At 38.5% G+C, this 14,013-nt stretch overlaps 2 protein-coding genes across 4 annotated transcripts; both read left to right on the top strand.

Moving 5' to 3' along the window:
* The first annotated feature begins 746 nt into the window (after window positions 1-746).
* LOC112173264 (bifunctional dihydrofolate reductase-thymidylate synthase) lies at window positions 747-5,770 on the top strand. 2 transcript variants are annotated; one of them, XM_040509105.1, is made up of 12 exons: window positions 747-993; window positions 1,676-2,196; window positions 2,278-2,677; window positions 2,786-2,830; window positions 3,094-3,159; window positions 3,649-3,710; window positions 3,805-3,879; window positions 3,960-4,125; window positions 4,216-4,375; window positions 4,468-4,574; window positions 4,676-4,858; window positions 5,322-5,770. In XM_040509105.1, exons 2-11 carry the CDS (start codon window positions 1,763-1,765, stop codon window positions 4,784-4,786), a joined length of 1,626 nt encoding a protein of 541 aa, XP_040365039.1. In that variant the 5' UTR covers window positions 747-993; window positions 1,676-1,762; the 3' UTR covers window positions 4,787-4,858; window positions 5,322-5,770. The 2 variants fall into 2 exon arrangements, with proteins under 2 accessions (XP_040365039.1, XP_024166629.1); XM_024310861.2 differs by having other exon boundaries at window positions 748-993; window positions 4,216-4,339; window positions 5,322-5,687.
* Window positions 5,771-8,375: 2,605 nt separating this feature from the next.
* Window positions 8,376-13,306, top strand: LOC112172704 (disease resistance-like protein DSC1). Of its 2 annotated transcripts, none has more exons than XM_024310161.2 (5): window positions 8,376-8,993; window positions 9,739-10,612; window positions 10,713-10,991; window positions 11,354-12,274; window positions 12,369-13,306. In XM_024310161.2, exons 1-5 carry the CDS (start codon window positions 8,479-8,481, stop codon window positions 13,005-13,007), a joined length of 3,228 nt encoding a protein of 1,075 aa, XP_024165929.1. In that variant the 5' UTR covers window positions 8,376-8,478; the 3' UTR covers window positions 13,008-13,306. The 2 variants fall into 2 exon arrangements, with proteins under 2 accessions (XP_024165929.1, XP_024165928.1); XM_024310160.2 differs by having other exon boundaries at window positions 9,508-10,612.
* The last annotated feature ends 707 nt before the right edge of the window (window positions 13,307-14,013 follow it).

Here is a 14,013-nt window from a genome sequence, read left to right as displayed (position 1 = left end):
TAATCGCTTCCATGAAATTAGGAATTTTAAGCGTAATCGCTCCCAAGAATTCTATTCCATGAGGTATTGGATTAGATAGAAACAATGACGCAAGTGGTCGATCATAAATTCTCTACAAACTCTAAGTTTGGAGATCTCAACAAGCTCCAAGCTTAGAGATAGCACGAACCCCCACAGTTCAGCTTAACTAGGTCTCCCCTATGATGAAGAAAAAGAGGTAGAAGAAGGGAGGTTGCAAGCATTATATTTTAATTTTACAATTAGTAGATAGTATGTGTCAAGAGACTAGCATTATCTAAATGTAGTTTTATTATACAAAATCGTAAGCCCTTGATATATGTCATCTTAAGTAATGATGAGAGTGAGTAATTGAGTTAGAATTACGTTAGGTAAGGGCTTCAAACAAATCCTATGTGACCCAAAGATATCGCTTTAGTTTAAGATTAATATCAGTAGATCGTAATAGATGAAATCGAGTCTATCCTTAAATAATTATATATATAAAAAAAAAAAAAGGAAAGAGAAAAAGAAAAGAAAAAATTGGGGCATCGGAGATAAAGAATTAAAGACTGGAAAAGCAGGGGCATTTGAGCATGTATACCCCGCCACAATGGACTTTGGCGGAACTCCGCGTCAACTGTTTCTTTGGATTTCTTCGCCTACATGTCGTGTCAGTGCGTTGCGGTTAGTTTCCGTTTTCCCTTTTTTGCCCCTCACCTTTTCTTTTTATCCTTTTCTCTTTTTCTCCCCCAGAGTCCAGACTCTGAGAGAGAGAAGAGGGAAAACGACTGAAAGCGAGAAGAAAGCGGTTTCGGCCTTGGGTTCCTGGTTTATTTATTTATTTTCTTTTCTCCTTTCTGCTCCACTCTCGCCTCTTCCCCTCTAACACTGTCCCCAATTCGCTCCACTCTAAAACCCTAAATTCTTCAGCCCCAACTTGCTGACACTCTTGCCTCCCATCCCTCCAAAATTTCGCTCCACCGTTTGAGATCGGTCAGTTGCTTCTCGCATTTCACCTTTGTAATTCTATTTTTCCAGCTCTATTTTTTTTTTTTTTGGTGATTATGTGAAGGGTTTTATTGTTTATACTTCATCTCTGATACTGGTGCTGGGTTTACTTGTATGTCCTTTTTTTTTTTTTTTTTAATCATCGTGATTAATAGTTGTTGCTGGATTTGTTGCATCGTGATTAATAGTGTGATTAGAATTTGCTATCTTGTTGACTTTTGCATTGTATATGTAGGTGTTACTGTTAGTGAGTAATCTGTATTATGATGAAGCTTTAGATTGTATTTTAGTGTAGAGAATCCTTAGATGCTATCGATCTGTGATAATTGATTTCGAGGCCAACAGTAATGATGAAAAACTTAAAACTAAAAAGAACAGATTATTTTGGTAGTAGTCTTACTAGCACCCCCATTATTTTTGTTGGTGCTTTTTCTATGGTTATAGGATCAATTAAACATTGGATTTGGTGGCAGTTCTTTGCACGCCCAATTTCGTTGAAATTTTTTTAGATTATCAACTTGTAGGCTTATTCTTTGTTCTTAGTTTCGTTTTAGTGTACCTTTTCTTTTCAAAAGATTTTGTGCACTCTCACTAATCTCTTTCTTTGTCTTGATTACCCCATCCATATATGTGTACTCGTATTTTGACATTTATCTTACTATCGTAGGCCTTACCGCACTTCCAGAATAATTGGCTGTGCGGTCCTCGTTTGAAGTTGCTACCTTTGAGTCTGTGTCGTTCCTTGTATTCAACAATGGCTGGTGAAGTAGTGACCGCAAATGGAAATGGCAATGGCAATGGAAACACCCAGCTGAATCCACAGAGGACTTACCAAGTTGTTGTGGCTGCAACTCGAGAAATGGGTATTGGAAAGGATGGGAAACTACCTTGGAAACTTCCTTCTGATCTCAAGTTCTTTAAGGATGTCACTGTAACCACATCAGATCCCGGAAAAAAGAATGCAATTATAATGGGCAGAAAAACATGGGAGAGCATTCCCCCTGAGCATCGGCCTCTACCTGGACGCCTTAATGTTGTTCTGACTCGTTCTGGGAGTTTTGATATTGCTACTGCAGAGAATGTCGTCATATGTGGGAGCATGACCTCTGCTCTGGAGCTGTTAGCTGCTTCTCCTTACTGTCTGTCAATTGACAAAGTGTTTCTCATAGGAGGTGGCCAGATATTGAGGTGTGATTTTGTTGTTTACTTTGGTATTGAAAACTGTTTTCTTCTTTCTTCTCTTGTTCACATTAACATTTATGTATCCAGGGAAGCTCTCAATGGGCCTGGTTGTGATGCAATTCACATTACAGAAATAGAGACCAACATTGAATGTGATACTTTTATCCCTGCAATTGATTCCACTGTATTTCAGCCATGGTATTCATCTTTTCCCAAGGTGGAGAATAGCATTCGTTATTCCTTCACGACTTATGTGCGTGTGAGGAGTTCTGAAGTTGGATCCCTTTGTGAAAACAATGATCTGAACTGTAATAGTAGGTCGGATTCCATTAAGTGTGAGGTAAAGAAGTTCTCTTTCCTCCCCAAGATGATTTTCGAGAAACATGAGGAGTACATGTATCTAAATCTGGTTCAAGATATACTCTCAGATGGTACTTCTAAGGATGATAGGACTGGGACTGGTACTTTATCAAAATTTGGTTGCCAGGTAATGTCAAGCTAAACTGGAAAAAAGAGGAAGTTCTTTTTTCTTTTAACAGTCTATTGATTAAATACTGATAAGGTATATTTACACATTTTCATTATATCTCCACAGATGAGGTTCAATCTGCGCAGAAGTTTTCCTCTTCTAACTACCAAGGCACGCATATGTTTCTTCTAAGATCTTTGTTGTTTCCCTCTTGAATGTTTCTTCTAAGATCTTTGTTGTTTCCCTCTTGACCTACATTATACCACTAGTTTACCTACATTATACTACTAGTTTTATGCTTCTGTTATGAATTGGTTACATCTTTTCATTAAATTGGATTGAAACCATTTTCTTTCTGCACACAGTTGCATTACTGGAATTATCTTTTTATTTCAATATAATATTGACGTAGATTGTGATAATTTGGTTCGTAGAAAGTATTTTGGCGAGGGGTTGTTGAAGAACTTCTGTGGTTCCTCAGTGGTTCAACCAATGCCAAGGTATTACTCTCTTTGTTCAACCTTTTGAACCATATATATTGTTTTCCTTGTTTCATAGACTTTACATCCTTGTTTCATATACTTTACATCATCTTAATGGGACTATGTTGGAGCAAGTGGTTTTGCTAGTTTGTTGAGAGCTCAATTTATCTTTCCAAATTTGAGCATTCTGAACCTATGCTTTGTTCTACAATAATTTGCTAGAAGTGATGACTTAGTGGGATGATTCAGTCAACCATTTCTTGGAATATGCCTATAGATTGTGAATTAAGAGCAGCTGAAAGGTTGACATTTTGAAGTTCTTGCATTTTAAATCTGTTCTTGTTTTACTTGGAAAAGAAACATCTGTTTATGTTATAACTTTGCATGAAGATGGGACAAATAGCCACCTTGCTAGTCTCTAAAGAGCAAGATTTGTGACACAAACAGCCAGTGGAAGAGAAGTTTATGCAAAGTATCTTACATGTAGTGCTTATTTGATATCCTCAGGTCCTTCAGGAGAAAGGCATCCGCATATGGGATGGAAATGCATCTAGAGACTACCTTGATAGGCAAGTATTGGACTTCCCACATGTGGCTGTTTGTGTCTATGATGAGTAATTTATTTTGTGCAGTTTTATATGACATCTGTGTCTGCTGTTTCAGCATTGGTTTAACTGGCAGGGAGGAGGGCGACTTAGGACCAGTATATGGGTTCCAGTGGCGACACTTTGGTGCCAGGTTGGTGAACTTCTATTACTTGAATGATCTATATAATGAAGTCTAACTTCAAGTCCACCTAATTCTCTTTCGAATAATAGGTATACTGACATGCATGCTGACTACACTGGCCAAGGATTTGACCAGTTGTTAGATGTTATTGACAAGATCAAAAATAATCCTGATGATCGACGGATTATTCTTTCAGCTTGGAATCCTTCTGATCTGAAATTGATGGCACTTCCACCTTGTCACATGTTTGCTCAGGTTTGTCTTGAGATGGAATCATGGTACAAATTTTGTTTTCATTATCATAACCCTTTTGTTTTCTTACATTCTTCTATCTTCTCTTTGCAGTTCTATGTTGCAAAAGGAGAGTTATCATGCCAAATGTATCAGCGTTCTGCTGACATGGGCCTGGGCGTGCCATTTAACATAGCGTCATATGCGCTTCTGACATGCATGATTGCCCATGTCTGTGGTATGCATTCTCTAGGAAGCTCCTTATTAGTATTTGGTTAGATCTTAATTGCTGACCTCTGTGTTCATTGGCTACGTGGAGGTGTTCATACCTTAATTCTGATGTTGCGTACTTAAATTTTGTCTCAGATCTTGTTCCAGGTGATTTCGTTCACGTTTTAGGGGATGCTCATATTTACCGCACTCACATCAGGCCTCTGCAGGAGCAACTTCAGAAACTGCCCAAGCCTCTTCCAGTAAGTGTAATAAGGTTACAGAAATGATCTTGTTCCTCTCTCATTTCCACCCTTATATGCCCTGTTTTTTTTTACATCTGCCTACTTCCATTTCAATGCAGATTTTGAAGATCAATCCCGATAAAAAGAATATAGATTCATTTGTGGCAGCTGATTTCGAACTCATAGGTTATAATCCTCATGAGAAGATAGAAATGAAAATGGCTGTGTGAGGCTCTCTCAAATTTTCAGCAGAGAGCTCAAAATTTTTCTTTATTAGCGGCCAATACTGCTCTTTATTATAGGTAAGGACATGACTTTGTTCTGCTTATACCTCAGCATGCTTTAAAAAACATATTTACATCATAAGCTGGATAGATTCTTTGCAGGCATAGAGTTTACAAATGCATCTCTACCCTTCTAATTAGTTGGCAATTGGCAGAGTTGATTATTGTCTGTTGTCATCTTTATAGAGTATTCGTATGGTCTGCCTTATGTGTTTGTTTGGCTAGTTTCATAAACAAACTGAAGTCTAGGAAGGAAATAGAAGCAGGCAGCCCTCTCGTATTCATATGGTCTTCCTTGTGTGTTTGTTTGGCTAGTTTCATAAACAAACTGAAGACTAGGAAGGAAGTAGAAGCAGGCAGCCCTCTTGTGCCAATTACACTATTCCATAAGCTTGAACAAACATAGTTTGAAGAAGTTTCATTTTTATTCTTCAAGTTTGTGAAATGTTATGAGACTGAATCTTTGTATATCATGTTTCAGGTGCAGGAAATGGAGGTTCATGTTGATGTAGGCTTCAATACAATTGAATAACTGCTAGTAGGATATACTTCAAGCTTTGCATCTGTAGTAATTAACTGGGATCCTTTAGTTCCACATATATGTGGTGGTTCTAAGGTGATTTAGGATACTTGGATTCCCCCCCCCCCCCCCCCCCCCCCCAAAGAGGTTGCTTTTCACTTTCACTTTTACTTTTTTCTTATGGGCAGTGGCCATCACTTTCCTAATGACAACTACTATAAACTACTATATGGTCTACTGTTATAAGAAAACAGAGGCTTGGTAGTTGGTGCATTATTTGTGCTTAAAAGTTTAAGATCAATGGACTGGTCAAGTATTATGATTGTACGCGGGTTTCTATTATTGCCATTTTGCTTTCAAATTGAGGAATAATAAAGTACCAGTCTTAGGTGAGGACTGATGAATGGTTAGTGTCAGGATGTAAACATGAATGAACCTCTATATACGAATGTTCTATTGGCTTGCGAATTAAAGTCAGAAAAAGTGACACGGATCCCAAATTTGCCTCATGTTGCTCAATAAAGTTGGCTTCATCAACTTCATACAGCAATGTGTGTCACGAGCTGCACTTAAGAGTAGTTCTATTGTGACACTTTGTAAAGGAGATGCCGAGAGGGGCGAGCCTTTGGACAAGGAGAAGCCAAGAGGTGTGAGCCCTGGAAGCCCAAGGGCGAGCTTGAAGCTAAAGTGAGGACAAGTGACATTGTCGTAATTAAGTGGAAGTTCGGGTTCGAGGTACTTCGGTTTGGAATTTGGGAAAACTCAAAAAGCGAGAAATGTCCGGGACGTCGAAACAAGTTCAACGCACTTGACGACATTTCATTTGGAATATCTGTGAATTAGTTATGGACAATTAGTCTCCTCGGCTATTTTGATGTTTCCTCCCACCTTGTTCATGTAAGCAAAATATGCTCTATAGGGGGAGACATGGTGTCAAGCTCTCCACCACACCTGATGCTGGCCTTCATGGGGCACTAAGTGTGCTTCTCCCGGCCACCCATGGGGTCGTCAGCAAGGGGCAACATATGTTTCCACGAGTCCGGATGTCTCGTGGACAGTATTGGCCGAAAGGTCGATATTGCGGGTCGGTGTTAGGGACGAGGCTCGTATGAGAGCGATCCTTATGCCATCGGCGTTAGGAAAACTTGTGGGCTTACGGAAGATATGTCGGGACCCTGTTGTGCTCGTTGGCCACGGAGCAAGCGACGTGGGTATGTGTTAGGGTTCGACCTTGCCCAAAGCAAAGTGATGCCAACAAGCACGGGAAGGGCGACCCCGTGCTAGATTGAAGGAAGCTTAAGAGGGGCATCGAGGATGAGTTGCTCACTTGAGCGGCGTGCCAATAAGCAAGACGGCATGCCCGCTTAAGGATTGGCTTATGGGCTAGAATATGCCTTAGAGCCATGACAGTCATCAAGAGGAGAACCTAGTAGCCTCGTTAGATGGGAAAGGGCACAAGGCCTAGATGACTTGTCAGAATGGCACTCAAGGTTTAAGTATGCGGGCACATGTTGCCCATGAGCCGAGTGAGTTGGGCAAGGGATGCTCACGAGGTGAAGTAGGCAGGCAGGTGTTGCCCATGAACTGAGTGGGTTGAATAAGAGACACTCACAAGGCGAAGTACGCGGACATGTGTTGCCTGTGAGTGAAGGAAATATTGAAAAAATGAGTAGAAAGATGATTGATATTATTCTTTTAAGGCTTCGTTTGGTTTGCGGAAAGGAAATCATTTCCTTAGAAAATCCCATGGGAAAGAAAAACAAACTTCCCACTAATTTTCTTTTATGCTGTTTGGAAACATTAGGAAAGCAAGGAGAAAATATATGTTTGTTTCTATTCTAGTGTTTGGTTTGTGTATGAAAAGGAAACAAAATCATACTAATATTCCATTTATATCTTCATATATTAAAACATTTAGTTACACAAATCTCATAAACTTTTTAAATAAAATTGTCAATAATAATTTTTAACAAGGATATAAATGCACTTATACTATGTAATTAATGCAGGAAAATTGGAAGGGAAAATAAATCATTTGGAGGATGAGAGGATTCACTTTCTTCCATATTTTCTCTTATTAAAGGAAAGTTGTTCATTTCATTAAGCACACCAAACATAAGAAATGAATAAATTTCTTTTCCCAAGCCCTCAATTCCACGAAACAAAACAAACGAGGCCTAAGAGTCAAGACTCGCTAAGGCACCTTGTAAGTATGTCTGATCATCTTAATTAGCAATAAAACCTTCGACTTGAAGATTTTGAATTTGGAGTCAACCAGCCAGAGTAATCTCATATTTTAAACCATAGCCTCTGCTTAAACTACTAATGCAAAGCCAATCGGAATCGTACTTGCACAAATTGCAATTCCATTTTGATCTCTAATAACAAAGCCCACCAAAGTTTACCGTTTGCATTTACCGCCCCGACAAAATTTAGTTTGTAATGATTGGGTAATGGAGGATAGCAGCTTATCATAGTTGTCCGTTTTCTTCTAAAATCTCGTATAGAAACTTTATTAGTTTCCCCAAAGTCATCATTTTTAAAAAAAATTCTTTTATGCACTGGCGGTGTAAGTAAACCAATAGATCTGATCTAGCAGATCTCAGCAGTTGAAATTTATAGGCAATCTTTTAATAACAAAAAAAATATACTTAATGTTATCAACCATCTTTTAATGTTGGTGCAAGTGTTGTTTTTTAGTCTCCAAGCAATACAACTCCCAATAAACCCTCAAGGAATTCGGCCAAAAAACAAATAAAGTCTTCTCATGACCTTCAAGATTCAACTACGCCATTAAGAATTGAGCGGCGTCTGTTGTATTGTAGAAGATGATGTATTAATTAATTTTTAAAATTACACTCTTTTACTCTATTCACGTAGATTTGGATTGAGTTGTAATTTTCCTTCCTAAGTTATTTGTATTTGGGTCTTGCTTTGGGCTCTTCCCATTGGGTGCATACCTTTGGTTATTATTAATGAATGCTTTCATTAATTCCAAAAACACAAAGGGGAATCATTGGCTGTTCCCCGACACATACTTGAAGGAACCTTTGAAGCAGTTCCAACTCTTTGAACTCAGTTTAGTCATCTGGGCACATTCCAAACAAAAGTAAAGTATATGGCTTCTATGAACAACCAAGGAGCCTCCTCTTCTTCAGCTACTTCAGATTTCTTCCCTTACTCATGGTCATACGATGTCTTCCTGAGTTTTCGTGGCGAGGATACACGCTATGGTTTTACAGGCCACTTGCACAGTGCTCTGCTTCGAAAGGGAATCAACACCTTCATAGACAACGATCTTACAAGGGGAGACGAAATAGCACAGTCGCTTCTCAAAGTAATCGAAGAGTCAAGGATCTCCGTCATTGTATTCTCTGAAAACTATGCATCATCCAAGTGGTGCTTGGATGAGCTGGTTCACATTCATCACTGCAATGAATCAAAGCAACAAATGGTGAGGCCAATTTTCTACAAGGTGGATCCTGCTGATGTAAGATACCAGAAAGGCAGTTATGGTGAAGCATTGGCGAAGCACGAAAGGAGATTCCCAGATAACTTGGAAAAGGTGGGAGGATGGAGGACAGCACTTACAAGATCAGCAAATTTGTCTGGCTGGCATTACAAGGAGAAAGAGTGAGTTTATTTCTCATTTATGTAGTAGTACTGGTTATTTCCATTCTGTTACACTGGTTATCTAGATCATAGATCGAAAATCCCAAAACCTCAAAAAACCCAAATCATACATCAACAGATTTGATTAATCCAAAATCCAACTAATTACATAAATTTCAGGAAGAGAGAAGCACAGTCTATAGTAGTGCAAGTGGAAATTGTAGGCAGAAATTAGTGGATACTGTCATTTAGATCCTGTACCTCATTCTTTGTTACATTTAAAGGGACTGAACCGAAACAGAAAGCAGTAACAAAACTGAAATTCAAGCAGAAACCAACTAAACAAACAACCAACTTAAAGTATCTTTAGAAAACATTTAGCTTCTCCCACAGGTTCTTGAGTATATTATTGTAGAGAGATTAGAAAGATGCCATAAGGTAGTTTCTGTTTATACATATCTTTTATTTGTGTCTTTGTTCTTATATTCTTTGCATTCTCGAGTCATATATTCTTCATTTTCTGTTTAACTGGTAGATATGAATCCACATTTATCGACAACATAGTTGAGGAGATCTCACTCCAATTACTCAATCAGACATATTTGGATGTGGCTGAGTATCCTATCGGAATAGATTCTCGTGTCCAGGATATTGATAAACTTTTAAGTGTTAGTGGAAATAGTCGTTGCATAATTGGGATATGGGGATCTCCTGGAATAGGAAAGACGACAATTGCCAAAGCTGTTTATAACTCAATTGCACATAGATTTGTAGGCAGATGTTTTTTGGAAAATGTTGGAGAGAAGTCAGAGTCACCTGAAGGCCTAGTTCAACTACTAGAGACTCTCCTTTTCGAGATTCTTGGAGGCCCAAACTGGAAGTTAACTAGTGTTGATAAAGGAATCAATGTTATAAAGCAAAGGCTGACAAATAAAAGGGTCCTCATAGTTCTTGATGATGTGAATAAATTGGATTGGCTAAGCAAATTAGCAGGAGCTACAGGTTTGTTTGGTGAGGGAAGTAGAGTCATTTTAACGACAAGGTATAAGGGTTCACTAACTCGTCATGGAATTAAGTTAGTATACGAAGTCAAGAAGTTAGATCACCAACAGGCGCTTGAGCTTTTCAGTTGGCATGCCTTTGGGAAAAATGAACCTCCGTATGAGTATGTTGCACTTGCAAGTCGTGCAGTAGACTATGTTCAATGCCTTCCGCTAGCTCTGAAAGTTTTGGGTTCTCATCTGGGTACTCTTGAAACCGCAGATCGTTGGCAAGCTACATTGGATAGCTATAAAAGTGCCCCTTATAAAGAGATTCAGAAACCGTTCAGAATATGCTATGATGCATTGGAATATGAAGTGAAAGAAGTTTTCCTAGACATCGCATGCTTCTTCAACCATAAGGAAAAAGAATTTGTGCTAGAAATACTGAAAGATGATGACCTTGACGTTGTTGAGAATTATATTAATGTACTCATACAAAGCACCCTCATAACTGTTGATCGGTTCAAGAGGATTTTGATGCATAATTTGCTAGAACAAATGGGTAAAGATATAGCTCGCCAAGAATCTGTTGAACCTGGAGAATGCAGGAGAGTTTGGTTTCACAAGGACGTGTTTCGTATTCTAACCGAAAATTCTGTGAGTACAATATTTATTGCTGAAGAATTTAAAACGCTTACATTCTTAATTACTTGGTAAAGGAAAGTCATTATTAATACCATTGCTTTTTTCATACTAGGGAACCCATAAAATTGAAGGTATCATGGTAAAGTTTCCCCTACCAGATGAGATACCCTTGAATGCTAAAAGCTTCTCAGGCATGAGAAATCTCAAATATTTCATAAACTGTAATGCATGCCTTTCTGGATATGTGGATTATCTTCCCAATAGCTTGAAGTTGATTGACTGGGGAAGGTGTGAGCTGAAATCTTTCCCATCCAATTTTCAACCAAAGGAACTTATTGTGCTCAATATGCCTTACAGTCGCATTGCAGAGCTGGGAAAAGCAATAGTTGAGGTACTTCATACTAATTTCATCTCTTGTCATTTTGAAGAGGTTTTGTGTAAAAATTGGCTTGAATAGCCAAAATACCCTAATTGGAATAGCAAAACTGTCAATTAGCTCCCCTCTGTTCTTGTTTTAGCCAACTGGGACCTAGAACATTTCGAAATAGGCTATTGTGTCTCCTTTCAACAATTTCTTACATTTCCATCTATTTATCTGTTATGAAAAGGCCATTTCAGATGGTTGGAACTAGGGGGCGTGCATATATACAATTTTCGCTATTCCAATTGGATATTGTGCCTAAAAGTTGAGTTGCAAAGTTCTTTTAATGGTTATCATTTGGTCTATTAAGACTATTATGCTTTGTATCACAGCATTTGACAAAGGTGACGTCTCTAAACTTTGACAACTGCAAATTCCTGAAAAAGGTCCCCAACTTATCTGGAATCCCAAACATCAAGTCCTTGAGTCTAGGTCAATGTACAAATTTAGTGGAGGTTGATCCTACTGTTGGATTTCTTGAAAAACTTGTTACATTGGACCTTAATCGATGCTCTAACCTGACAAAATTTCCAACAAGAGTTTGCTGGAAATCTCTTGAAGATTTAATTCTTCTTGATTGCAAAAGGCTTAAGAAGTTCCCAGAAATTGTGGACAAGATGGAATCCTTAGACATCATGCAATTGGGAGGTACTGGCATAAAAGAATTGCCATCATCAATTCGATATCTTACTCAAGTTTCCTATATAGGTCTGGATAGATGTCAAAACCTCACGAGTCTTCCCAGCAGTATTTATGAGTTGCAACATCTGGATCATCTTGGTCTTAACCACTGTCCGAAACTGATCACTCTTCCAAGTAAGGCAACCTCAGAAGTTTCATCTAGTGCAGAATCACTTCCTTTGGCGCTCACCTATTTATCTTTTGAAGGGTGCAATTTATTATCAGACATTGATTTATCTGTTGGTCTTCATTGCGTGTCCACGCTAGAGAATCTTGACTTATCAGAAAGCAGTTTTGTTAGTCTTCCCAAGGGCATTAGCAAATTTGTCAACTTGAAGTCACTTAAATTGTGTGGTTGCAAGAGGCTTCGAGTGATTTTAGAACTTCCACCATTTACAAGGTTCATAGAAGTGGCTGATTGCATATCATTGGAAGCATTTTCACTGTTGTCAGAGATACTGGAGAATAAAGACACACAACTTGTTTATAAGATGGACTTGTCTAATTGTCATAGACTTATTGATAATTTGGGCTTGGACGTGGCAAAAATCGCAAATGTATTACTGAATGAGGTGTTTCTCTGCTCCCCTCTCACCCACTATCTACATCTTATTGTTAATAGGATGGCACGTGATATAATTACCATTACTATGTTTTATGTTACAGATGGAGTACTCTTTGTTTGAGATTTTACTTCCAGGAAATAAAGTTCCAAAGTGGTTTAACTATCGTAAGGATGTCTGCGTTGTTGTTGATGAAGATAAAAGGGATCCAATATGCGAAATATTGATTGAAATCCCTCAACATTTCGTATCATTGGGTGCAGGATTGACTCTATGTGCTGTTTTTGAAATCACAGAAAAGTTTGGTGGTTATTGTAATTTTGGCACGATCGTTGAGATTAATGAACTTTCCATGGAATTATATGTTGATTGTGTTTTCAAATCAAGTAAGGTAGAGTCAGCTCATGTGTGGCTAAAGTATATTCCATTAGCTGTTGACATCAAGTCGAAGTTGAATGAAAAGAGGCCATCAATGCCTTATATGTGTCGAGTTGTCTTTCACCAAATGCATGGCAAAGGGTTGCTGTATAAAAGCTGCGGGGTTCACCTGGCTGGTATGCCACGGGATGGTGGTGATCAAGATGAAGATGATGATGATGATCGTCATCATGAGCAAGAGCAACAAATTGAAGCAACAAATTGTCCAAATGACAGCCTCAATTATGAAGATGAAGATGATGACCAGTTGTGTAGTTGCTTTATCTGGACACGCTTCTTGACATGCTGCTCCCCAGAAAATTAGGAAAACTATACTTGTGGACAGTCGTCTGGGCTTGCAGCACCAGAGGGTTAAATATGGTCTGTTGGACTAATATCCAAAGATAACGGTGCATTGTTTCCAGTAATGTTGGCCGAGAACAAGATGAGAAACATTTGAAATTCCTTGATGAATAAACAGGCACTCCCACCCTGAGACATTGCTTGAAATGGTGCAGGGTGTTGTTTAGCGTGAGTTGTCAAGTCAAATAAATGTAACATGTTCCGACGTGATTATATTTGTGGCATGCAATTTATAGAAAACTCACTCATCAGTTTTTGATAGATCTGTTTTGCTCTTTTCTTTTTCCTCTCGTTTTTTTGTGATTAGAAAAGTCATTGATGTCCTTGCATCTCACGTAGAGAAGCACTTGCCTGCATGCACTGAGTGTAAGAAATCATATTCTAATTAGAACTAGGAATGTAGAACATTCTCTTCTATTACAACTATAAAAAGTAATCCTAGTTTGGTAAGACATACATTATCATGATATTCTTCAACACTCCCTCTTGTGCTGTCCAAACGTGGTGTCATTGTGACACCATGGCGCTTCAAATGTTGTCTCGTTGAAAACCTTGCTCGAGTAATAAAAACACTGTCGGACAAAAACAACCTTGAGGAGGACAAAAAGAGTACATCACGCCCTTCACTCTTCCAGATCAAACATGTAGACATCATGTCTCCCCCTGATTGCTACAATCATGGGAGTTCGGATAATTTCCTCATTTCGATACCCTTCACATGTTTCTTGAATGTGAATTTAGGTGACGACTTAGTGAATAAGTCCGCTATATTATCCTCTGATCGGATTTAATTCACTTCAATTTTTAGAAGTGTTTGTTGTTACTGATTATAGAAAAACTTAGATGATATATGCTTGGTGTTGTCGCCCTTGATGCATTATCCTCATAAATGCATGTAGGTTCATCTGTGGTAGATTTCAAACCACAAGTTCCTCGAATATGTCTAATTACAGACCTTAGCCATATGC

Source organism: Rosa chinensis, chromosome 6 (genome assembly GCF_002994745.2).
Source record: "Rosa chinensis cultivar Old Blush chromosome 6, RchiOBHm-V2, whole genome shotgun sequence".
NCBI classification, from domain to species: domain Eukaryota; kingdom Viridiplantae; phylum Streptophyta; class Magnoliopsida; order Rosales; family Rosaceae; genus Rosa; species Rosa chinensis.
Note: the sequence above shows the minus strand (reverse complement) of the source record. Positions and strands in the feature narration are given on the sequence as shown.